General features: G+C 64.9%; 1 protein-coding gene across 1 annotated transcript; it reads left to right on the top strand.

Moving 5' to 3' along the window:
* Positions 1–14,605: 14,605 nt before the first annotated feature.
* TBX1 (T-box transcription factor 1) lies at positions 14,606–23,837 on the top strand. Its single transcript, XM_032603009.1, has 9 exons — positions 14,606–14,642; positions 17,236–17,355; positions 18,534–18,894; positions 20,722–20,823; positions 21,504–21,675; positions 22,066–22,221; positions 22,838–22,905; positions 22,988–23,088; positions 23,371–23,837. The coding sequence occupies exons 2-9, from the start codon at positions 17,322–17,324 to the stop codon at positions 23,835–23,837; spliced, it is 1,461 nt and encodes a 486-aa protein (XP_032458900.1). The 5' UTR covers positions 14,606–14,642; positions 17,236–17,321.
* The last annotated feature ends 1,694 nt before the right edge of the window (positions 23,838–25,531 follow it).

Genomic DNA, 25,531 nt, shown 5'->3' with positions numbered 1-25,531 from the left:
GGAGGACAGACCTGACTCTGAATCCCAGCACCCTGCCTCCAGGGCCTGGGTGCTGTCTGCTCACCCTGAGCCCCGGCTCCCCACCTGACCATGGCCCTTCTGCCCTGGAGAACTCCTGTGCACCCTCAAAAACCCAGAGGGGGGGCTTCCCTGGTGGCGCAGTGGTTGGGAGTCCGCCTGCCGATGCAGGGGACACGGGTTCGTATCCCGATCCGGGAAGATCCCACATGCCGCGGAGTGGCTGGGCCCGTGAGCCATGGCCACTGAGCCTGCGCGTCCGGAGCCTGTGCTCCGCAACGGGAGAGGCCACAACAGTGAGAGGCCCATATACCGCAAAAAAAAAACAAAAACAAACAAACAAAAAAAAACCCAGAGGGGCCTGAACCTTGAGCCCCAGAATGTCACACACACACCCAACTCCATCCCCAGCTGCTAATTCCTCTCCCCTGACAGAGGAATTTCTGTGCCTGGTGCCCCCTGGGAGCCCACCAGCCCCCTCAGGTATTCCCAGGTCTGGCCCTGCTCCCTTACCTCACTGGACAAGACACCCTCATTGCCAGGCCTGGATTCCTGCTGTGAGAACAGACACACTGTCACCGTGCCTTGGTTTCCCCAGCTTTGAAATGGAGATGTGGGTGTCAGTGGGTGATGAGCCCTGGGTGTCCTGAATGCTCGGAGGGAGATCAGGGTGGGCTGCCTGGAGGAAGGGCAGCCAGCTGCTCACCAGGCCCCAGTGTCTGCAGGCAGACCCCTGCCTAACAGCCCTGCCAGGCTGTGGGGCTGGGGAGCTGTGCCCACCGAGACTGAAGCCTGTAGAGCAGCCCCTCCCAGGAATCCCGGCTGCCCGGAAGCCACTGGCTCCCGGTGGTCACAGCCAGCACCTGCGGCTGCTGCCACCGGCAGCCCAGGAGAGCTCCAACCCCCGCCCCCATCACTGCTTCATCTCAGCACTGCCTTCTATTCCTTGGGCCTCAGTTTCCACGTGTATCTGGGAGAGAAGCAGGCGGGCAGGATTTGGGAGAGGACAGGGTGTCCTGGGCATTTAGGGTTAGAGTGGGGACAAGAGGCAGGCCATGGGGGGCCGGGAAGCGGGAGGAAGGAGGGGGACCCTATTAGTCCCCTCCAGAGGCGTGGAGAGGTCCAGGGCCCCCACGGGGAAGCAGAGGAACCCAGTTTTAAATCAAAGGGAGACTGATGCCGTGTGGGTGGGAGGTGCCCCCAGCGGGAGCTCCACATTCTGGGGCCTCGAGCCACTGCCCACTGTTCCTGAGGGAGCCAAGAACCAACCCCCCCTGTTTTCTGGAACTTGCCTGCACTCCTGACCCTGTGACCAAAGAAGCCCCGTGGAGGCTGGGCCCCGGGTCCCCTCTCTGGCCTGCAGCCAGGCCAGTGGGTGGAGGCGGATGGGCACAGGACCAGGTCTCCTCTGGGATGCCCATGGGGTGACCCCAGTGGCTCAGGGTAGAGTTCCCCCACCTGTCTGCAGGTGAGGGCAGGTACGGATAGGAGTTGGCAGCGAGGCAGGGCACAGGGATGGCCTCGCACCCAGGCCCAATCCCTTCCCTTGGCCACACCCCTACCAGGGCGCCCTCCTCCCCCACCCGCATTCCCAGGCCCCTAGCCCTGCTTGGGCTCCCAGGCTCCAAACCAGAAAAACGAGATGGAGAACAAACAAGCATGCTCAGGCTGCAGCCTCTAGCACGTCCAGCGTCCAGCACAGGTCTGGCCATGGAGCCGGGTCCCACCCTCCTGGGGCACTGAGGGTCAGGGTGGAGGGTTCACCTAGGAGATGCAGAGTGCCGTGCCCCTAAGTCGGCCCCTCCTGCCTCCCCACCCTTCCTGCTGCCCAGGCAGCCTCCCCTGCGCTGGCCCCACTCGTCTCTCCAGGGGCGGGCTCTTGAGAGCTGCAAAGCCCACTGCCCTGGCCGCAGTGGGCTCCCCAGGAGTGAGCTTCTTGTCACTAGGGGTGTGCAAACAGGGCCAGAAGACCGCAGCCGGGGGCTGCAGAGGGGAAGGGCAGGCTGGCAGGTACTGCCAGTTTCCCAAGGTCCTTTTCAGATGGAGGGTCCCCAGACCCAAAACTTCCTTCTAGAACCCGAGGTTCAGGATTCTGACCTCTGGGACCGTGACGTGTCCCATGACGAGTGCAGTGCTGGCCGTGTCACAAATGCCCGCTTATTCCAAGGGGTCCAGGGGCAGCTGGGTGTCTCCATCTCATCAGCCTCCACCCCTCTCACCCAGCTCCTGCCCCTCCACGCCCACCTCCTCCGTGGGTCAGGCCAGACCATTGGACCCTGCAGAGGCCCCGGACAGGCCTCCCGCCAATGCCTGCCACTCCTGCCCCAAGGACCTTGCACGGGACTTCAGTCAAGTGAGGGAGAAACTGTGGGTTTGGATTCCAGCAACTGGGCTGACCCCAGCAGAAAACGAGGAAGAATCCATCTCCCCCAGACTGCTTGGTGTGAGCCAGTATACTCCAGATTCTTGATTTGACAGTCTCCTCTCTACAGAAGGGAGTGGGAGGCAAGGCTTGTGCTTTAAGGGAATGGTTGAGGGGCCAGCTGGGCAGAGCCACCTCCAAGGGTGGGCTGGTGGGTGTCCAGGACTCGCCCAGCAGGGAGGAATGTGGCACTGGGCTCAAGACACAGGCCAGGGCAAGGCCTGGGGCCTAGGACTCAGCCTGAGGGGCTGGGGAAGGCAGCCGAGAGGTTGGGGGGAGCACCATGGACTCTGAGCTTGGGCTCTGGCCATGGACTAGGTCCCTGGCTGAGCCCCACCTGCCTCCCTGGGAGCCCTGACCGCAGCGGTGTGGGGCCAGACCTCACCTGTCAGTCTGGAGCAGCTTGAGGCTGGGGCGGGAGGTGAGGTCTGGAGAGGACTCCAGAATCAAGCTCAGAACAGACTGGAGAAGAAAGGTTTTGGGCGGGTGGCCGAAGAACAAACACAGGGCAGGATGGGGCCTGAGGGTGGAGGGTACAGGGGATCCTGCAGGAGCGAGGGACATAGAGACTTTGGACAGGGCCAGACAGTGCTCTGAGCATCCACTCTTAACCCCACATGGCTGGCTGGATGGTCTGTCACCATGTGGGTCCGCAAGCCCAAGGCAGAGGCTGTGGAGGCCAGAAGGTGCCCAAGGCAGAGAGGTGCAGGGCAGGGCCAGGCGGTGCTGGGTGGGCCCAACCTTCCCAGGGACCTGGCAGCACCTCAGACGTGGGGTGGGGGAAAGGGTAGAGGTCGGCCCTGAGCAGGACGGGACGGGCACCCAGCTGTCCTGTGAGGACATGCTGCTCCCCCCGCCCCCAGGCCTCGCCACCGGACATTCACATGACCCACGTCTGGCTGCCCGCCCAGCCGGCATCCCTGCCAATCATGCTGACCTTCCTCCCACCAGCACCTGCTGGGGACTGACAGAGGTCTCTATTCCCGGCCAGGCGCCTGCTCAGGTTATATTTAGGCCATGGGTCGGGGGGAGGTGGGCACCGGGCTGCTGACCCCCTCCTGGGGCCCAAGGCAGGGCAGCTGGGCTGGGCTGCCTGCCTGGGCCCAGCCTGGTGGCTCGGGCTGAGCTCTGAGGAGCAGGTTGCTGCCTGCGAGCCCACTGTCCATAGCCGGGAACAGGCTGGGGCCACAGGCTCTGCCATGTTTCCAGTGGGAGCTCCCGGCTGTGGGAGAGTAAGGCTGGCGGTGCTGGAAACTCAGGGAGTCCAGCCTCAGGGGGGGTGGGCAGGAGCTCCAGGTCAGGGGTGGGAGAGGCCCAGCTGGCCTTTTAGTTCCAGAGGCTCTGATGTCCATGAGGTCATTCCCTCCTGGGACTTCCCAGGGCCCTGCCTGAGGGGACGCCTAGCCCCAGGTCCTTCCTGCCGCCCCGGACTGAGTCCTCTTCCCTCCTGCTGCCCGGCAGGATGTTCCCAGGGAGGAAATGGCCCCTAGGAGGCCACCCCATCCCTGCTGGAGCCCAGGGCCACTTCCTGCCCCTTGTGGGCCTTGGTCCTGCCCCCAATTCTGCCAGCCCAGGCCAGACCCAGACTTCCTGCCCCCAGCAGCGTGGAGGGGCAGGGCCATCCCAGCTTCACCCAGGCCAGCAGGGACGAGCCAGACTCCCCAGACCCGAGGGCCTGAGAGCCTCTACCTGGGACTGCAGCACCCTGCCCACAGAGCCCCCCATCAGACACCCCAGCTCTGGCATTACCTGCTGCCCCCACAGCCCACCTCCACGGTGGACTGTGACCTCAGCAGTCCCCGGCCCAGCCCTGTAAGCTGACAGATGCTTTAGAGCATCTCCCCGGCCATGGCAGAGGTGGGCCCGTCTGGCACCACAGGGCTGGCCTTGAACCAGCGGGCTTGCCTGGATCTGAAGGGTCCTATGGCAGAGGTCACAACCCTGCTCCGTGGGCAGCCTCATCTCCAGGGGAGGCCCTTCCTTGGCCCAGCCCTCCCTCTCCGCCCAGGCCCCTCACACCCTACTCGAAGGGGTTTCCTGGCCCTGCTGACCCCAGATCAGGGCAAGTTGCTGGCCACCCCCCTCCACCCTCCGCCCCAGGAAACACGCAGCTGGGGGTTGTGGGGCTTTGGGGCCGGGTTGAAGGAATCGAGGGCAGGGCTGGGGGCTCTGGAGGGAAATGGGCGGCCCCAGCCCAGCCCGCTCTGTGGTTCAGGAAGTGGGGGTCTCAGAAGCTTCCTCTTGGCCAGACGTGCTCCCAGTAGGGCTGGGCAGCCAGGGGGTCAGAGGCCTGGCCCCAGCTGCCCCTTCCTCTCTAGCCGGCCACCAGCTGGGTGGCCCGTGCTGCTGCAGGCCTCGGGCTGGTAGCTGGGTGTCCCTCGGGCCCTGCAGGTGGCCGGCAGTCAGTGCCAGAAGGTCTCTGGGCCGCCCAGGCTGGAGGCACGTCAGCGCGGCCTCTGTGAGTCCGTCGGCACACCCGGCCCTGCCTGGCAGGAGTCACCATCAGATGGGTGTGGCGGGAATGCCCAGCAGGGCCCATCCCAGCCCCGGCCTGTGTTCCCTCCTGCTGGAACTCCCACGAGCCTTGGTTTGCCCATCTGTACAACGAGGTGACAATCCCTGCCCGGATGCAGACAGAGAGGGTGCCAGTAGAGGCTGGAGCCTGGAGCACTGGGGTAGAAGACCTCGGGCCCTCCGGGGCAGTGCCTAGGTCCCTGCCCTGTTACACCCCCTGAGACCCGGGGCCCACTGCCCGCCTCCACCACACTCCGGTGTACCTGCCACACCTGCCCTGAGTGGGCTTCCCGAGGCGGCACCAGGCCCCACACCTGCCCCCTGGCACGCACAGGGGCTGATAGAGCCTTCGGAGGTGCCCAGTCCGGCCAGGCCCTGAGTGCAGATGACTGAGGTGGGAGTTCTAGCCCTCTGGGAGACAGGTGGGCACCTTGGAGGGGCCAGGGAGGACTCCACCCTCAGATACGGTGGCTCGTGCCCCGCCCACAGTGGGGGCCCGCGTCGGTGGGGAGACTGAGGCGGGGGGAGTGACTGGCCTGGGAGGGTCTCAGGGTGGGGTGAGGCCAGCACCGCAGCTCATGAGTGTGCGTCTGTGGCTGTGTCACAGGCCTCACTGGCCCCCACCCCTGGCCCACACATGATGGGCGGTCGTCCGTCAGCAAGGCCTGCCCCTCTGGCCATCCATCACCAGCCATGGCCACGGGAGGAACGGCCTGTTTGTTTTGCCAGCTCCGTGTTGCTCCCTGGGGCGTGAGCCGGAGGAAATGGCTATTTCTGCCTGGGCGGGCGGTGGACAGCAGAGGTGTGGAGGCCACCAAGGGCGGGGTCAGGCTGGGCTGTGGTAGGACCCCTGGCCAGGCAGGGCCCCTCATAGATGCCCGAGGCCTTGCCCTGCCCTGTGCCTCAGTCTCCCTCTGGCACCAGGGCGAGTGACACTGGGATTTTCTGACTGTTCCCATGGCAGCTGTCTCCAGCCAGGTCACTCACCCCTGCCCTTGCCACTGGGTGGGGTAGGCTCAGGTGTCAGCTGCCACCAGATGGGGGGGTCCCTTTGTCAGAAATCCAAGATACTTGATGCTGGATATCCACACTGGCTGCCGAGAGCTGCTCTGGGGCTGGGCTCAGGCCGTACACCGATTGGTGGGGTGGGGGTGGGGCTGCCAGGAGGTCTGGAAGGTTCTACCTACTTGGAGATGTCCAGCCTCAAGATCAGATCCAGGGACACTTGGGGCCACATTAAAAGAGACAGCGCATGTAGAATGGAGGAAGTGACATGCCGTACCAAGAGGACAGTGTCCAGACCCCAGGGCAGCATCCTCAGCTACAGAGTGACCACCTCTGCCTGGTGAAGTATATTCACACAGACGACACAGTGGCATTGTGCTCGGTGCCCCAGTCAGCCATCTCTTCTCACAACAACCCCCAAGGCTCCAGCAGTCGAGCTGGGACGTTTCTTTCCCCAGTGCAGCCTCGGACCTCTGCCCTTATCTGCGATGTATAACACGGTCACTCCTCACTGCCCGGCCCTGGGCCCCCGCTGGACTTGTGGATGAGGGAAGCAGGCTCCACAGTCTCCGAGCCACACGGCGTGGGGCCTGGCTTCCAGGGCAGGCGTCTCGCAAAGAACAGGCTCATGCTTTATCTGGAGGGCCTCGTCTGGGAAGCAATGCTAGAAGCCAAAAGCCAGAGTCAGGAAAATGCCCTCCAGACCCCATCCCCTCAGTCTTCCTCCAAGGCAGCCCTGCCATCCAGACACTTCTCCATCTGGGAGCAGCAGTCTCCTTCCAGAGCGTTCCTCCCTTATACCTGGCTGCTCCCTCTGCCCAGGCAGCCTGCACATGTCTGCAGGGCATCACTGCCTCCTGTCTCCCCTGAAGTAAGGCGCTGGCTGGTCTTAGCAGATGTTAGGAAAGAATCTGCAAAAATTCCCTCCAAGGTGAGCGTGACTAATAGCGTCCTGTCCTGAGCGCGCAGAGAGGGTCGAGGCACCCAGGAGAAGCCACGTCCGAGGCCACTTGAGGGGACTCTGGGTGCTGAGTTGCAGGATTCTGGGGAGAGGAAGTCTCAGCCTCCAGGCCCACCTTCCCCACCGGCACAGGGTGACTCCTGGGTCCCAGCCCAGTTCCAGCGCACAAAGGCTGGCTTAGCCCCACTTGTGCATCACCTCCATGTGTGGTCTCACTGCCCCCCATGCCCGGCCTGGATGGGAACAGTGACATGACCATCAAATGCCACCCCCCCACCCCCCAGGCTGAAGGACCAGGCGGAGCAGCAAAGCAGAGCGCAGGGCCCAGCAGGCACGAGGCGGGCAGTCCTAAGACAACGTGTTGGTCGGTGGGGGCAGAGCCAGGGCACAGCGCCAGGAAGGAGGGGACACGTGTCCAGGACCTGGGCAGGCAGGCGCTCTACAGAGGGGCTGGCCAAGGAAGTCCGGGGCCCCTGCGCCATGCTGGCTTTGTCGGGGCTGCCTCGGTTTCTCCACTGGGCACCTCGGGGGCTCCCATTGGCCCCAGGGCCTGACTGTTCTCAGTCGGGCCTGAGACAGCCCAGCGCCCACCTCCACGCCGCCCAGCATGGGGCGGCCAGTGCGTTGGGTTCTGGCAAACACCCTGGTGGGAGGGGCTGGGTTGGCTTTGGGGCACCAGTGAAAGCTCACATCCGTCTGTCTGTCTGCCCAGCACAGCTGATGCCAAGTCCCCACTTAACAGAACAGGGCCTCCCTCCTGCCCCATAGCATGGGGCCAAGGCCAGTTTCACCCACCCCTCTTGGCCTCAGTTTCCCCATCTGGGAGGTCCCTCCCCTCTGCCCTGGTCCCCAGGTTGCCCACCACTGGCACCACCTTGGGGCCCCGACAGCTTAGTGGGTGCAGGGAACCCAAGAGGGGGCTTCAGCAGAGGCAAGATTGACCCAGCCCCTGCCCTGCCAGGGAAGACAGCGGGAAGGGCCAGTCCACCCCTACATGGATGCAAGCAGGACCCTCTTGGCCACGTGGGCAGAAGGGGTCGGGTGGGGGGGCTTCGGTGTCAGAACCAGCTCCAAGCAAGTCCAGGCCAGGGACTGGGGGAGTGGGCCCACAGGCAGGGGCCTCAGGGCCGCCAGGCCGCCCCCTCCCCGCAGCTGTCTCCTGCTCCTCAGGCTCCCACCTCCCCCGCTGGTCGGGACTCCTATTTCACTGAGGAGATTAAGACCACCTGGCGAGAGCCCCCTCCCGCCCCTCCCCTCGCCCCAGCCCAGCCTCCCAGCCCGTCGGCCCCTTGAGGTGCCCTCCTGCCCCCCTCCCCACCCCCACATTCCCACATGGCTTCGCTGCCTGCCTCTGTGCCTGGGATGGCCCCGGCACATCGATGCTCTGAGCCCCGAGCCCTCCAGTCCTCACCCATTGGGCTCCACCAGCCCTGCCTGGTGGCCCTGGCGCCACCGCTGTCCCCACAGCGATCCCTGTCCGCATCCTGCCTGCCAGGCCTGGGGTCCTTTCCGCTCAGCCTGTGCTGCAGCCTCCGGCAGTCCTCACAAGGTCTCGAGAAGGACCCAGGCCAGCCCCGTGCTTCAAGACGACAGCCTCTGAGCCTGGGCCCCGGGGGCTCAGGCGAGGGCCCTGTCCAGCCTGCCATGGGCAGCCGGCTGGGCCTGACGCTGCCTCAGACAGACAGGAGGAATCTCAGCTCCTAAAACCGCAACCCTGAGCGTGCCTGTTTGTTTGCTTTTGAGAAATTCCAACCTGGTTCAGCAGAGCCGAGGAGGAGGGAAGGGATTTGTCTGGCTGGGGCGAGGCGGGGCTGTGCTCGAGGACATGGGAAACAGAGGCCCGTGTGGACACCTGGGCTGGGCGGGGAAGCCAGGCAGAGCGGACCCAACTGGACTTCCTGGGGGCACGGCCAGCATCCCCCTCCCTGAATCCCTGCCAGGTCCCAAGGCCCCACAGGAGCACAGAGACAACAGCTGCCCTACCCACAGTCCTGGGGGACCAGCTGGGCTGGGGGGCGGCCCAAGGAGCCTGGGACAACTGTGCCATTGGCTGAGGAGCCACGTTCAGGAGCTGACGGGAGTTCGCTTAATCCACACTGTGGGGCTTCCGGCTCTCTCCCCATTTCTCAGACAGAAACATTGAGGCTTGGGGAGGGTGAGGCTTACGCCTAGCTCAGCTTGTGATGTCTGGGCCACACCATCCGCCCTGGCTCTGCCTGCTCCGAAGGGCCCATCTCCTCCAAAACGTCGTCCCCGCCTTCTTCCCAGCAGCTCCTCCCCTAGAAGGGGAGTCCAGACAGAGCAGCTGGGGAGGGACCTTGCTGCCTCCCCTGGTCTCCCCAGGCCTCGGCCTCCTATCTGCCCACAGGGTCCTGGACGTGGGCCTGCCGAGGGCAGTGGGCAGAAGCTCTGGACACCAGGTCGGTGGTTCTGGGCTAATGGGGTGACCCAGCGGCCCTGGGGGCTCCACCAGGGAGCAGAGGGGACGGAGAGGGGCTCGGGCACAGAGCCAACCCTCCACTGCCTCAGACCAACTTCTACCCGGAGCTTCTCCAAAGAGAAAGCTGGGCTGTCACAACGAAAACGTGGACAACTTGAATTTTTTTTAAAAATAGATATCTAAAGAGAGGCATCTTTTTTTTATTTATTTATTTTTGGCTGTGTTGGGTCTTCGTTTCTGTGCAAGGGCTTTCTCTATTTGCGGCAAGTGGGGGCCACTCTTCATCGCGGTGCGCGGGTCTCTCACTGTCGCAGCCTCTCTTGTTGCGGAGCACAAGCTCCAGACGTGCAGGCTCAGTAGTTGTGGCTCACAGGCCTAGTTGCTCCGCGGCATGTGGGATCTTCCCAGACCAGGGCTCGAACCCGTGTCCCCTGCATTGGCAGGCGGATTCTCAACCACTGTGCCACCAGGGAAGCCTGACAACTTGAATTTAAATTGCTAACTGAATCAAGCATTTAATGGAAATTCCAAGTCTGATATATTCAGTTATTATAACTGCTGTATCTTGAAGAGGAGACACAATACATCCTTTGATTGTGGGGAGCTTGCCCTGGCGAGGCCCCGTTAAAAAAGGTGCAGGAGTCCCCAACTTGGCGGTCATTGCTCATGCCTCTGGCCCTGCCCCCGTGTCTTCCCAGAGCTTCCTTGCTCATCTTACCCACCAAGCCCGACTCAGGGCTGGGGCCTGAGCATGGAGACTGACCCTCCCAGAAGGGTCTCCGCTGAGTGAACTGTTATGGCAGACTCTTCCTGTCCCCAACGTCCAGGGCATCGTCCTGGCCATTGGACCTTCCCCCAGGGGCATCATTTGAGGGTGTCACTTTCAGGAAATAATCCCACAAGAGCAGGCTGAAACATTTTGATCTTCATTGTGCAGTGCCTGAGGCTCCACATGGACCTTGTCCAAGCCAAGTAAGGCTGAGGACCACCTGAGTTACCGAGGTGAGAGTCCTCGACATTGATGACTTGTTCCAGGGGTCACTGTAGGGGGTGCACATGCACGCGCGTGCATATCTGTGTATGTGTTCTGCGCGTGCCTGGATGTGCACTCAGCCCGTGTGTATGTGTTCTGCGCGTGCCTGGATGTGCACTCTGCCCGTGTGTATGTGTGCTGCGCGTGCCTGGATGTGCACTCAGCCCGTGTGTATGTGTTCTGCGCGTGCCTGGATGTGCACTCAGCCCGTGTGTATGTGTTCTGCGCGTGCCTGGATGTGCACTCAGCCCGTGTGTATGTGTTCTGCGCGTGCCTGGATGTGCACTCAGCCCGTGTGTATGTGTTCTGCGCGTGCCTGGATGTGCACTCAGCCCGTGTGTATGTGTTCTGCGCGTGCCTGGATGTGCACTCAGCCCGTGTGTATGTGTTCTGCGCGTGCCTGGATGTGCACTCTGCCCGTGTGTATGTGTTCTGCGCGTGCCTGGATGTGCACTCAGCCCGTGTGTATGTGTGCTGCGCGTGCCTGGATGTGCACTCAGCCCGTGTGTATGTGTTCTGCGCGTGCCTGGATGTGCACTCTGCCCGTGTGTATGTGTTCTGCGCGTGCCTGGATGTGCACTCAGCCCGTGTGTATGTGTTCTGCGCGTGCCTGGATGTGCACTCTGCCCGTGTGTATGTGTGCTGCGCGTGCCTGGATGTGCACTCAGCCCGTGTGTATGTGTGCTGCGCGTGCCTGGATGTGCACTCAGCCCGTGTGTATGTGTTCTGCGCGTGCCTGGATGTGCACTCAGCCCGTGTGTATGTGTTCTGCGCGTGCCTGGATGTGCACTCAGCCCGTGTGTATGTGTTCTGCGCGTGCCTGGATGTGCACTCAGCCCGTGTGTATGTGTTCTGCGCGTGCCTGGATGTGCACTCAGCCCGTGTGTATGTGTTCTGCGCGTGCCTGGATGTGCACTCAGCCCGTGTGTATGTGTTCTGCGCGTGCCTGGATGTGCACTCTGCCCGTGTGTATGTGTTCTGCACGTGCCTGGATGTGCACTCAGCCCGTGTGTATGTGTTCTGCGTGTGCCTGGATGTGCACTCTGCCCGTGTGGTGTGTGCGTGTGCACGTGTGTATGGTGTGCTACACAAGAGTGTGCGCACACGCGTCTGTGGGTACGTTCACGTATGTGTGTGATGCATGTACACTCGTGTCCTTGCTCACAGTTGTGTGTGTACCCAGTCAGTGTCCCCTGACAGCCAGAGGAACCTGAGAAGAGTGTCTGCAGGTGTCCAGCTTCTGGCCTCTCACCCTCAGCCAACACACCCAGGGGCTTTGAGGGCCTATCCCTTTCCCTGGAGAGTGTGGCTCCCCCTGTCCTGACCACAGAGCGGAAGCTGTGGGCGGCCTAAATCTAGGTCACCTGGGTCTCTGAGCCCCACCTCTGCCTGACAGCACCTGGGGTGGAGGGGCCAGTGTGGCCAGTAGATGGACAGACAGATGGACAGCCGGCTCCCCATGTGGCTGGGTCCTCCCACCAAGTGGGCAGCTAAATCAACAGGCTGAGAAATTGGAGAGGGGCCCAGGGCCAGGCTGTGTGTTGGGCCGTCTGTTTGTTTGTTCTAGAGCTGTGGGAACTTCCAGCCTGCAGGGGGCCCTGGTGCCCTGCGGGGGGCAGCGGGTGCTATCACCCAGGCCCGACCGACAGCCCCATCCGGTCCGGCCATCCCCTCGCTGTCTCCGCCCATCTGTCCTCCTGGGCACTGGGCCCAGAAGACAGCACCCTCAGTGAGGGGAGTACAGCCAGGCCCAGGGCGGATGGGCGGCTGCACCCAGCTGTGCATGGCTGTGCTGACCCTGGCCCATCCCTCCTGGCTCTGAGGGGCTGGTGTCACAGAAGTGTGTGCCTCTGTGCTGCTTTCTCTGTCACCCCTCAGGTGACACCCTCCAGCGTCCGTGTCCGCCCCCTCAGTTGCCCTTTGTTCAATCTGCAGTCATTGGCCCCCCGGGGTCCAGGCCCTTGGATCAGGAGGCAGGTGGCACTGGGGACTTGGAAGAGTCCCAGGTGATGCCACAGAAGGGGCGAGGGCACCAGCGCCTTCCCTGGGCATGGCTCAGCTCACCCACCCAGAGTCTTCTCCAAGCCACCAAAGAGCACATGCCAGGCTGTTTCTGGTCCCCAGCCTTTGCCAAGAACTCCATGGGTTCTGCCTGGCACCTCCTCACAGTCCTCAGTCCCCCACACATGAACCCTACATGCACCTGGGGCTCAGGGCCCAGCACAGGGTCCCCCACCAGAGTTTGGGGTAAGAGCCCACCACCAAGGAAGAAGCCTGGGTGGGCTCGCAGGGACTTGTGCTTCAGTTGGGGGCACCCCGAGGGAAGGGCCTGGGAGCAGTTAGGGGGCCAACAGAGCCACTGCTAGTCCAGGTGCATGGAGCCCCCAGGCTGGGGAGAGGGAGTCGCCTCCTTCAACCTGCGGGCGGTGTCACAAGAGACCAGGCCAGTGGGGTAGGGGCAGGGAAACCACCCCTGCCCGGGATGGATGCAGCCTCACTACCAGCTCTCACAGGCCCTGGTCCCAGCCCAGCACCGCCCCCCCAGCCCCCGCACCGCCTAAGGGTCTGCAAACCCACGGTAGATCGCGCAGACCGCGCTGGAGCCAGTGGGGCCACGAGCTTGGCGCACAAGAGCCACCGGCGCGGACAGCACCCGTTCCTCCCCGCCTCATGGGTGGAGCCCATGAGTCCTCTTCGGCTCCCCAGCCAGGGGCCAGGAGAGGGAGGCCACCCCACAACGGCCCCACCCGCCCACCTCGGGGGCTCAGGGTCGCTGCCCATTCACGCCCAAGCGGGCCACCCAGAAAGCCCCATTTGTCGGCATTGCGGGCCAAGCACTTTTGTTGGATGGAGGCGGATGAGACGCACCCAGGGGCCGAGGTCCTGCGCGAGGCGCCCACTATGGGCGGGGAGCAGAGAGGAGGAATGGAGCTGCGAAGGGAGAATGGAGCTGCCCTGCGCACCCGCCTCTCCCGGCTCCACCGAAGTTCACCCCTCCCCCCTCCCACCAAGGCCTGGCCCCCGGAGGCCCAGCCACCCGGGCCGCGGGGCCGGGGAGGAGCGGCTGCTGGCGGCAGAAAGGCAGGGCGCAGGCCGCTCCCGGTGCGGGGCCTGCCTGCGAGAGCACCGAGGCCCGTCTAGGCAGGCCCTGGAGGCAGTTCCCGGTGAATCAATCCTGAAACGAATGAACCGGGTCAAGAAAAGTCCAGCCCCTCTCTTTCTGAACCCCGGGTGGGGGAGATGGCTCTGCCCCGCTCGGTGCTCTAGTTCCTGGGGGACAGGGTCCCCAGTGCTCCGCGCACTCACATCCTCCAGCCGACCGCTCAGATCCATCTGTGTGCGCCTGTGCCCCAGATAGCGGGAGACCCAGGCTGGGGGAGCGGGTGGTGCCCCACCTTGTCTCGCGGAGCACCTGAGGACAACAGTCGGTGGGCTTGGCGCCCACTAGAGATGCACAAGGGCGCGAAGGTCCTTCCAAGGGTGGGAACAGAGAGGCCCAGAGTGAATTCTGAGTGCTCGGCATGGCGCTGTCGAAGTGCCTTTATGGTGGCGGGAAAGTGAGGAGTGGTATCCCCCCCAAAGCTGTGAGGGCTCCAGTCTTGAGGGCTGCCCTGAGGAAGCCACGTGCGCTCCGGGGAGGCGGAGCTGGGTGCAGCAGTGCAGTCAGACTCTCCAGGGGCCTCTTTCTGCGCGCTGGGGAGAAAACCTCTGAAACAGCACTTGCTTCGGGCAAAACTCTGAAGATGCTGGGGCGGGGGATGAGTAAGCCTCCAAACGCAAGGTGCCAGGGGAAGCGCTGGGATACATCCCAGTGCCCTCGTGGGACCCAGTGCAGGGCCCGCAGAGAGAAGCAAAGGCTGTAGCCCGTTCTGCACCCAGGATTGGCGGCTGCCTCGGCTCCATCCCGCCCCTGACGCCTCCTGTCCTCAGCTAGACTTCTGGTCCCCGTACCTCGCGGAGGCCGGTCAAAGCAGAGCCTCGGTTTTAGGGCCTGTAAAATGGTCTCATCCTAGTTCCCCCTTCGCTGCCAAGTGGCGCAGCGAAATGCGGGTCTTGTCTTCAGCACACGTCCCAGGTGGAGGGGCACACTGCGCCCTAAGGAGGCAGAGCCCGAGCAGCGCACGACCCCCGGCAGCGCCAAGCCCTTCCAGCCCGGTCGGGCCGGCGCCCAGCCGGGCCTCCTACCTCGCGCTCCCGGAGGTGCGGCCGGCAGGGGGAGCGAGGCAGAAGGGAACCGCAGCCGCTCCAAGTGAGGGATGAGGACTTCCCGCAGGCGGCGGTGCGCACGGACACGGTGTGCAGGGCGTCGCGGGACCAGAGGGCGCGAGCTCTGTCTGGGCGGTGGGGGCACTGTGGGTGGGGCGGTGGCAGGCGGTGAGGAAAGCGGCGGATCGCCCCGGGAGGGACGGAGGAGGGTCCGAGGAGCTCACCCCGGAGGCGCAGGAGGCGGTGACCCCACAGTGTTCAGGCCTCTTTGGGCCCCTGCAGTTGGATTCCAGCAGGGACCGGGCGTTGACAGAGGGGTTCGGGGTCTGCAATTGCTCGGGTGAGTAGCTGCAGCCGGGGAAGCAGGGTTGCCAGTCCCAGGCGGAGCAGTACGGGGCGGCCCTGACCTCCTCCAGCGCTCTCTCGACCAGAGTTGGCCCATTGGCCCATGCCACAGCGTCCTTTCTGCTCCCACGCTTTTCCCCACCTAGCGTGGCCTCCCAGATCCCAGCTCAGGCATGAAGGGGTTAATGAGGGGCTGGGAGGACCCCATCTCCTGTCTACCACCTCAGACTCCGAGGGCCAGGGACCTCAGGACAGGGTCCCAGGAGGCTGACCCTGCGACTCCAGAAGAAGTTTTTCACTTTCATTTCTCCTTTCTCAACATTGGTGTCTGCCTCAGACTGGGCACCTGCCCACTGTCTTCAGGTGTTCGCCCAGGTATACAAGGAAGGCTCCCCAGGTGCACAGGACACAACCACGGGCACCCCCACATGCCAGGACAGCACACATCCCAGATGGCATACAACCCCACGCACCCACCTGCAGGTTGGATGCAGACCACCAGCAAGAGGTACCCACGGTGACCGCTCTGCACGCCTCTCTAGGTGCAGACCCTCAGCACGGGCTCCCCTCCTGCAGCACCACCACGACCTGCCCCCACCAACTCCCCTGCCAGCCGGGCTCTCCCTCCACCAGGAGCATCTCCAGCTGGGGTCCTGGAGGCCTGGCGCATCACACCACTCCCTGGACCTGCTCTTGGGCCCCACAGATCACTGTCACTGTCACAGCCCCACATGGCCACTCTGGGTGGGGGGCACACCCTGGCAACAGTTTCCCTTTTCTGGCATGGTCCACAAAGCCGCAGCCCCAGCCTAGGGGGTGGGGCGGGGCTCACTGTACTTGAGGTCACACACACCCACCCCAGTCACACAGCAGGGCCCACATGCTCACCGACTTGACTCCAGCCATGTATCTTTCCTGGACCTCAGGCCCGGGAGCCAGGCGTTTCCCACTGGAGCCCACTCCCAGGTCCCCAGTTTCTGGGCCTTCCTGCCTCAGAGCCAACATCCCCTCTAGCCTGGGATCTGAGACCCTGGGACTGTAAGAACCCTGAGAGAGGCTGCTGCTTCCCACCCCCATCCAGGCAAGCGCAGGCAAAGCAACAGAGGCCTTGGAAATGGAGGCCTGACTGCCAGAGCCTCAGTGCAGGGCCAGAGAGGATCCTGGCAGCAGGGAGGCCTGGCGCCCTGCTGGGGAGACTCTGGACTGGAAGGCCATGGATGCCCTGAACTGGGCAGAGAGGCCTCAGAGGCAGTAGGTGCGTGGAAGCACAGGCCAAGTCAGGTCTTAGCGTCTGGGATGCCTGGGCCTGAAGGCCCAACTGGGCAGCAGGGCCTTCCCAGGCGGGCAGGCTGGCTGTGGGGTGGGTGGTGAGCGAGGGGCAGCATACGACCCGGCCGGCGGCCTGAATTCCTCAGACGTGTCCTCGGCTCCCTCGGCCAGTCCAGGCCCCGCCCCCGGCCCTCCCTGCACCCGGCCGGTGCGCGGGGAGGTCGGAGGAGCGGGCACTGCCCACCCTCCGGATGTATAAGCGTCCTGGCCAGAGGCGGGTGGTGCGCGCGGGTGCGCGTGACGCTCGGGCTCCCGGGCTGCTTGGCCTGGGCGGCGTCCCTCTGCTCAGGGTCCCCAGCCACGACAGTGAGCCGACCGAAGAGGGCTGGGGGCCGCTTGCTGGGCTGGGTCCTGTCCCTGAGCACCGAGGAAAGGACGACGCCGTGGCCCTGGGGCTGTCCGCCTGTGGCCAGTGCCGGAGCCCGGACTGCCCTCTCCTCACCCAGGTGCAGGGGCAGCCGGGGAAGAGGAGGCGGGAGGACAGGGGCAGGGCCGGTGCCCCACTGCTTCGGGCTGGGGCTGGGCGCTCCCAGCGTCCCCACCTCCCCTCGGGGGCTGGGGAAGCTGATGGCTTCGCTGTACAGAGGGAACCCAGGCCTCGGGGAGCAGCGGGATGTCCAAGGGGTGCTGGTCATGGAGGCCCCTGGGAGCAGAGGCAAGGGGCCTGGACCTTGAAAAGCAGGAGGGCCCACACCCCCAGGGCTCTCAACCCATCAGGGCCCCTCGGCTGCCACCGGCCCGGAGTGGGGGGCCGTGACACCATAATCCCCTGGGCCCAGGGCCGGCGGCTGTGAGTGGCACCGCAGGCCCCCGCCCCCGGGGCCCGAGGGCTGGGCCGGCCTCGGTGGGGCCGGGTGCACGCAGTCGGAGGCGGCGCCGGTCAGGCCGCCGGGCGCCTATGGACGCACGGAGCCCGCTGTCTCCCCGGGCCAGCGCGTTCAGCATTGCCTCTCTGGTTGCAGCAGAGGCCGCAGAGCACACCGCTCGCCTGGGACCCGGGTTCTCCGACCCGGCGAAGCTTCGCAGGCTGCTGGGATCCCCGGCCGGGATGCACTTCAGCACCGTCACCAGGGACATGGAAGGTGAGCCTCCTGCTACGTCTACACGGACCCGCCCGCCAGATCCCCTGCCCCTGCTGCCGTGGGGCCCAAGCAAAGAGGGTTGGCAGGATCCGGGCAAAGAGCGGGTGGAGGGAGCTCTGGCGGGGTGAGTTCCAGGCTTCTAGCTTGGACTCTAGGGTGGAGAGAAAGGGGGGCATCCTGCCCAAATTCTGTGCCCCCGTCCAGCCTGGGGACCCTCCAGCCCGGGGACCCCGCTACAGAGACCCGCACGCAGCTAGACACAGGAGCAGAAGAGGGCGAGGGGAGGCTGGGAGGACAGGAAAGAAGGACCAGAGAAAGGCGGTGGCAGAGGGGCCGTGAGCTCAGAGAGGCGGGAGGAAAGGAGAGGAGCGTGAGATTGTCAGGGGACACGGAAAAGGCGGGGGGCAGCGGGAGAAAAAGAAATTGAGAAAAGGAGAGAAAACAGAAAACCCAAAAGAAGAAAGATGAAAAGGAAATGAAGAGGGCAAGAACGAAAGAGAAGAAAGTGGAGGAAATTTTACGAAAGAAAGTTGAGTCATAAAAAAAGAAAAAGAGAAAGAGTTCAGTTTTTATTCAAAAAAAAAAAGAGTTAAAAGCCATGAATAACAGAGAGACGCACGCAGAAAGGAGGGGGACAGGCAGACTGAAAAGAAAGACAAAGCGCTGAGGGGCTAGCAGGAAAAAGAGGAAGAGGCAGAAAATAAAGCAGAAATAAGGAGACTCGAGAGAGATAGTGGAAGGAGGAAAGAGGATGCGGAGGGGAGACTTGAACGAGGAAGACAAAGGTAAGGAAATAACAAATTGCAAAGAGCCCGGAGAGAGAAGTGCAACGCGGGAGGGCGGCAGAGCTAGGGGCGGCCGGCGGGCGCTCGCTCGGGGGAGCCGGTCCGGGCGGTCGGGGGGCCGGGAGGAGGCGGGGGCGGGGAGGGGGCTGGGGGAGGCCATTGTCTCGGCGGGGGCGGGGGCGCGGCGCGGGGCGGGGCGGGGCGGGGCGGCTCCGCGGGCGGCGGCGTGGGGCGGCGCGGCGCGGCCCGGGGCGCAGCGCAGCGCGCGCCCGCCACTCGGCCCGGGGCGCGGGGCAGCGCTCACCTCGGCGGGGCGGTGTGGCCCGCGGGTCATGATCTCCGCGGTGTCCAGCCCGTGGCTCACGCAGCTCTCGCACTTTTGCGACGTTGCAGCCTTCACGGCCAGCAGCCTGAGCGGCCTGGGGGCGGCGGGGGGCTTCCCGGGCGCTGCGTCGCCGGGCGCCGACCCGTACGGCCCGCGCGAGCCCCCGCCGCCGCGCTACGAGCCGTGCGCCGCCGCCGCCCCCGGCGCCCCGGGCCCGCCGCACGCCTACCCGTTCGCGCCGGCCGCCGGGGCCGCCACCAGCGCCGCTGCCGAGCCTGAGGGCCCCGGGGCCAGCTGCGCGGCCGCCGCCAAGGCGCCGGTGAAGAAGAACGCGAAGGTGGCCAGCGTGAGCGTGCAGCTGGAGATGAAGGCACTGTGGGACGAGTTCAACCAGCTGGGCACCGAGATGATCGTCACCAAGGCCGGCAGGTCAGGGCGCCCCTCCCTAGCCGCGCGCCTCGGTCCGACGCACGCGAGCGGGGCCGGCAAGCGGGGTGGGGGCGCGGCCGGCTCCTTCGCTCCCGGGTCCCGGCTCCGGCGACAGCCGCCTGGCGCGCGGGCGGAGGGGCCGGCGGAGGAGCGCGGCCGCCCGGGTGCACCCTCAGCCCCAGGACGCCGGCGCCTGAAGCAGGGGCCGGCTCAGCTCGCCGGGCCCTCCCAGGGGCCTCACCAACTGGCAGATCCCAGTGGATCCCAACTTTTCAGAGGAAACTGCCTTCTTTGGTTCCCTAGTTCAGTCCATCCGGGCTAAATAGAGGCGCTGCCCGGCCATGGGGCAATGGTCTGGAACGTTGTAGGAGAGAGTTAAGACCCTTCAAAACTGTGCTGTTTCAGGGGAGATTGCTATCCAGTCTTCTCAGGCCTACGTCTCGGGCGATGGTGGGGCCTGGCTCTGCTGCTGGGGCCGCCGCCTTCAATTGGCCTGTGTTTGTTTTAAGGGCCCAGAGAGAAGGGGAACAAGTTTTGCGATGCAACCAATTTGACCGGCAGACAAAGGCGGGTGCCGGTCTGTGTCTAGTGTACACAGGAGACACCAGCTCTGGGTCCACACAGCCAACGGGAGCTCAGGGCCTGTTTGCAGAGCCTGCTCGTGGTTTCTCTTTCCATGCCGCGGCGTCCGCCCTGGGAGCCTGGGGCCTGTGCCCAGCTCCAGATCACGGGGTCTTCTCCAGGCTCTCCTGCTGGCCTGGGCACTTGGCCTCCCCCCGCCACCCCATGAGGACTGTGCCCCAGCCTCCGGCCCAGTCCAGCCCAGCAAGGGCCTCGGCGGGGCCAGGCTCGCCCCAGAAGCCAGCATTCTGCAGACCTCTGCGGCCTGCAGAGGCGAGGGCAGGCGTGGCAGGCTTGTCCAGGAGGGCTGGCATCTGTTTTCTGCCCACCGCCCGCAAGGAGTTGCCTGTGAGGGGAAGCTGCAGGACCAGCAGGTGGGGGCCTCATGCTGTCCTCCAGGGCCCAGCGGCCCACACTCAGGGCAAGGCCGGCCCATGGCCAGTGGCCAGGGTAGGAGCCGCAGAATGTCCTTTCCAGAGCCTGGGTCAGTCACCGAGTCGGAGCCCGGGGAGGGGAGAGTTAGGGGACCCCAAGGACACAAGCGAAGTCAGCCCTGAGTAGCTGCGTCTTGGGAACTTGCGTGTGTCCCCGAGGAAGGTGGGGAGACTCCAGCACTGGGTGGGAGGCAGGGCCTCAGAGTCGGGACTGTGGACTCCAAGGCTCGGCCTTACTGGAGGGACTGGGGAGCAGCCACAGATCCAGCCGAAAGGGCGACTGGGACTCCTCAGAATCACACGGGCTGCCTCGCTTTCACTTTGTTTGAGCCGGGAGCTTAGGGCGGTTGATTAGATCGAGCAGGGGAGGCCTGCCCGAGGGCCGAGGATCCCGGGGTCCGGTGCTACTGCCGGCTGAGGCTAGCTCGGGATGGGACGGCTGGATCGGCAGTTGCTAGGCTGGGTCTACACGGGCAGAGTTGGCGAAAGAAGCCAAAGGCCTGTGTTCAAGAGTGGAGGCTTGGCTCGAGCACTGAGTTCGCCATTGTTGTGTTTCTAAAAAGGGGCAGGGGGCTGTCCTGCCGTCCACTCGCCCTCGGCTGGGCAGGGGCTTGGTCGGGTTAGTCAAGCAGATGAGTGAGGGGAGATGTGATGAGGAGCCTCCCCACCCAGCACAGCAGTCGGCCAGGCGGGGAGGCCATGTCCTGGGCTGGTGGAGGTGGGTCGCCCTGCCCTCCCCCACCTGAGGTGACTGAGGTCCCACCGCCCCCAGGCGCATGTTCCCCACCTTCCAAGTGAAGCTCTTTGGCATGGACCCCATGGCCGACTACATGCTTCTCATGGACTTTGTGCCCGTGGACGACAAGCGCTATCGGTGAGCGCCCAGCCGGGCCTGGAGGCCGGTGGGTCCCTGCCTGGCCAGGCTGGTGAGGGTGGGTGGCCCAGGACAGTAGTGACTGGTGCCCCTCCCCACTCCTGCCAGACCCCAGACCCACACCCCCCACCCCCAGCAGTTCTGGGGAGTGGCCCTCAGGGGGTCATGCAGGCTGGGCCCCCACCGTCTGGCCCCTCGCACACAGCCCCTGCCTTTTCCGTGTCCCCCTCTCCCGAGAGGTGAGCGCCGGCACCCCGTCCCTTCCCCCACCCCCCGGGAACGCTGGGCCCCAGAGCTGGCAGGAAAGGTGGGGTGGCCAGGAGAGATTATGCAGGGCGGGCCTGGCCGCCCGGACAATTAACAGCAATTAATAAAGAGAACCTGGTCCGCCCTGCGCCCTAGGCCGCCGGCGTGGCCCAATCTGGCCTCCCGCCGCGCCGGCGACACAGGAGGCCCAGAGCAGCGACCCGCGTGCGGCGAAATGTGGCGCCAGGGCCCGGCTTCCTCCCTCTGGTCGCTTCCTGCCGCTTGTGTATCAGGACGGGGAGTTTTCTCTTTCCTCACATTGCCCCTGGAAAAGCTCCCCGTTCACCTGTGGGAACCTCATCAGAGGCACCTTCGGGGTTCCCTCGGCAAGGCCCTCACCCCAGCATGCTGTGGCCCCTGCCCCGGCGTCCCAGGTACGCCTTCCACAGCTCATCCTGGCTGGTGGCCGGGAAGGCAGACCCCGCCACGCCCGGCCGCGTACACTACCACCCCGACTCACCGGCCAAGGGGGCACAGTGGATGAAGCAAATCGTCTCCTTCGACAAGCTGAAGCTGACTAACAACCTGCTGGACGACAATGGCCATGTGAGCGACCCCCCCAGGCTACCGCCCTGTCCCCCATTAGGCCCTTGGGAGTCCCTGCTGACTGGAGCCAGAGGCAGAGCTTGGGCAGCTTGGGTGTGGATGAGGGACAGGCCGAGGAGAGCTAGCCCTCTGGTCAGGGGCTCAGGGACTGGTGGGTCACACTGCTTCCCTCTCCCCACTCCTTGTGTTTTGCTGGAGGCTTTTTAACTGGAAAGGATGGGGCCGTGCGGGGTGGGGGGTGAGGGCAGCAGCCTTTGGAATCCAGGCGGTGATGCCCCACGGCCCAGCCTCCTTTTGGGAGCTCAGGGTTCTGCCGAGTTGTCTGGAAGCTCACTGCCGGTCCGGACCTTGGCTGGTTTCCTAGCTCGGCCCTAACCACCTTTCTTCCAGATTATTCTCAACTCCATGCACAGATACCAGCCACGCTTCCACGTGGTCTATGTGGACCCGCGCAAAGACAGCGAGAAATACGCCGAGGAGAACTTCAAAACCTTTGTGTTTGAGGAGACACGCTTCACTGCGGTCACTGCCTACCAGAACCACCGGGTGAGGCCCTGGGTGGCCCGGTCAACACTTCTGGGCAGGGGTGCAATTTTCAGTTGCTGCCTGGGGGACAGAAGGTTCCATTCCTGGAAACCCCACTCGATGGAGACCCACCCTCAGAGCCTCAGGCCGCCCCCTCCCCTCTGCTGCAGGCGGACCAGCCTCCTATCAGGTTGACCTCTCAAGGGGGAACTGTCACTGTGGCCTGAAAGTTTGTTTTCCAAACCATTCCGGAAACTCCCCATCAGGGGCCTGATGCGCGGTTTACCCAGATTCCTAGGGTGCCCCTCCACTCTGGACCACAGCGGGGTGGGGGGTGGAAGTGACTACATTCCCATCCCAGCCAGGGGAGCAGGGTCTCTATCCTAATCACTTGGGACGGAAAAGACAGGTTCCTTAGCGAGAAAGGGGTCTCCCCAGCACCCCTGCCCCAGGAGAGAGGCACAACCCCTGCGGGGGAGGGAGCAGTTGTGAGCCAGGCATTTCTGGTCAGCGGAGAGTAGAGCGGCCCTTCCTGAGTGGGGGAGGGCTCTCCTAACGCTCCCCTCCGCTCCACCGAGGTCCGGTGGCCCCAAGAACAGGGGCTGGAGCCGGGTGTTCAGTGCCCGCTTCCCTGCAGATTACCCAGCTCAAGATCGCCAGTAACCCTTTCGCCAAAGGTTTCCGAGACTGCGACCCCGAGGACTGGTGAGTGATCCCCGAGGAGACGGCGAGCGCGCGGGCCCCTGGCCGGGCGCCCCCTGACACGCCGCCCACCTCCCTCCCGCAGGCCCCGGAACCATCGGCCCGGCGCACTGCCGCTCATGAGCGCCTTTGCGCGCTCGCGGAACCCCGTGGCCTCCCCCACACAGCCCAACGGCGCGGAGAAAGGTAGGGCCGGGGTCGTGGGATCTGGGCAGAAGGCAGCGCCCGGCCTCGCCCGCGCCGCAGGGGCGCTCGCGGCCTTCGCGCGCCGGTTGCACAACGGCCGCGGCGGCGGGCAAGCGCGCACTCGCCCGCCCGGTCCGACGGCTGCGCCTGCCCGCCCCGCCCGCCGTCCCAGTGGAGGGCGCGGGCCCCCGGGGAGGGCCCGGGGCTGGGCAGGGGCGCGGAGCGGGGGCAGGCGCGTTCTCGCGGGCCTCTCCGCGACTCAGCCCTCGGCCCTCCCCGCAGACGCGGCCGAGGCCCGGCGAGAATTCGAGCGCGACGCGGGCGGCCCGGCCGTGCTCGGGGACCCGGCGCACCCGCCGCAGCTGCTGGCGCGGGTGCTGAGCCCCGCGCTGCCCGGGTCCGGCGTCCCGCTGCCCGGCGCGCCCGGAGGCCGGCCCAGCCCCCCGCACCCCGAGCTGCGCCTGGAGGCGCCCGGCGCGTCGGAGCCACTGCACCACCACCCCTACAAGTACCCGGCCACTGCCTACGACCACTACCTCGGGGCCAAGAGCCGGCCAGCGCCCTACCCGCTGCCGGGCCTGCGCGGCCACGGGTTCCACGCGCACGCGCACCCGCACGCGCATCCGCATCACCACCCCGCCGTGAGCCCCGCAGCCGCCGCCGCCGCCGCCGCTGCGGCGGCTGCCGCCAGCATGTACTCATCGGCCGGGGCCGCGCCGCCCGGCTCTTACGACTACTGCCCCAGATAATGTGGGCGTCCGCCTGGGAGTCCGGTCCACCCAGCCCGGGGCCACCGCAGGCCCCCTTCCCGGGCCTCCAAGCCGTGGGGCCTCCATCCGCCAGCCCCAGAGCTGTCCAAGGACCTAGTTCCCTGGCCCCAGGGCCACCGCGGGTCCCTCCTCGGCCCCGAGGGCCCCGGGTTCGCACAGCCAGTGCCAAAGTGCGCGGTTCGCGCCGGAAGGAAGTGATATTTATTGTTCTCCGCGAGACCGCGACGTCCCCCGGCCCGGCTGGCAGTTGCAGTGTAGACGACCCGAGAACCCGTCTGCAGGCGGTGTAGATACTTGTAGATATTTGTAGATAACTGTAGATACCGCGCCGGCGCCGCCTTGATAAACGGTTTCGCCTCTTTTGGAAGCTGCCTGAGTGTCCATTTCTTTGCGACCAGTCACATCGCGCGGGGTGTCTCGGGAAGAGCGAGTCCGGGCTGACTCGGGGACTCGGGGTCTCCCTGCAGCCGGGTCCTGGGCGGGGCGGGGGGTCCCTGAGGTACGCTCCGAGCCCCTCCTCCCAGCCCCCTCCCGGCCACGCCTCCCTGCGTCCTCTCCCCGCCCCTCCCAGCCCGGCCAGAGCGCCCCTCCCCCACTGCCACCTTGTGGCCCCAGGTGTGCATCCGGCCTTGTTAAATTCCTCACTTGGCGGTTGTCCCTTTTCTAAAAGGACTTGGGCCTGCACCCCTGGCCTGTTTTCAGGCCGGTGCCTGTCCTGTGTGTTCTTCCATGGAAGCTGGTATAACGGTCTTGGTCGTGCAGGACAGGACACTGCCTGCTAGGGGCTAGGAAGGGGAGAAGCCCTGACTCTTATCGGAAAGACAAAAACAGGTAGTTCTGCTCTTGTAGCATTTCCCTGGCTGGCCCTGGCTCAGGCCCGTGTTTTCCCCTGTTTATTGACTTTTACTTGCTGTGAGTGTCCCCACGGAGTGACCTGGACGGGGCCACAATGACAGTGGTCATGAGTCATCTTGAAACCTGCCTGTGAAGCGTTTTTCCCAGGCCAGGTGGTGAGGGACCTATTAGCTCAACAACAGGGATGGGGCCAGAGGAACCCTTTGATCCCTCCCTTCCTGAGTCCAGGCAGGAAGAGCTGACAGCCTGTCAACGTCAAGGCTGCTGACTTGGACACGAGACGGACGGGAAATGCAAGTGGCCGAGGTTTTGTCCCCCTTCTGTGCCTGACCCAGTGTATTTGTGTCGATCGCTGCCAGGAGGCACCACATCTCCAAGGACACAGCCAGGCATTTCCTGATGCCTGCCCTGCGCTGGACTTTTTTCCCAGATGTGTTGGTCCTGGAGGCGGAAGTGACCTAGAGCTTAGCAATTGGACGACAGGAACTGTTCCCTTGAGGCAGGTCTAGGAAGGGAGGTGGTGACCAAGGCTGCTGAAGGGTGAGCTCTGGAGCCAGGGCCCTCCAGAGCCTCATGGGGCACCTGGTGCCCGGGCATGAAGACTTGCAGCACTGCCTGAGTGGCCAGCAGGCTCCGTGGACAGAGCTTCAGGAATGCACTCCTGAGGGCAGCCCTGGACACCACCACTGATGGACACCATCTACTCCCCACTGCACATCTCTCTCTCACCCTCTGGGTGAGCCAGCTGTGCCACTGGGCTCCCCTGCTTGGGGGCCACCAATGCACCCAGCACCCCCTTGTCCTGGGAGGCCTGCAGG

This window comes from Phocoena sinus, chromosome 14, assembly GCF_008692025.1.
Source record: "Phocoena sinus isolate mPhoSin1 chromosome 14, mPhoSin1.pri, whole genome shotgun sequence".
Taxonomy (NCBI): domain Eukaryota; kingdom Metazoa; phylum Chordata; class Mammalia; order Artiodactyla; family Phocoenidae; genus Phocoena; species Phocoena sinus.
The sequence above is the reverse complement of the archived record's forward strand: the minus strand, read 5'-3'. Positions and strand labels throughout refer to the sequence as shown.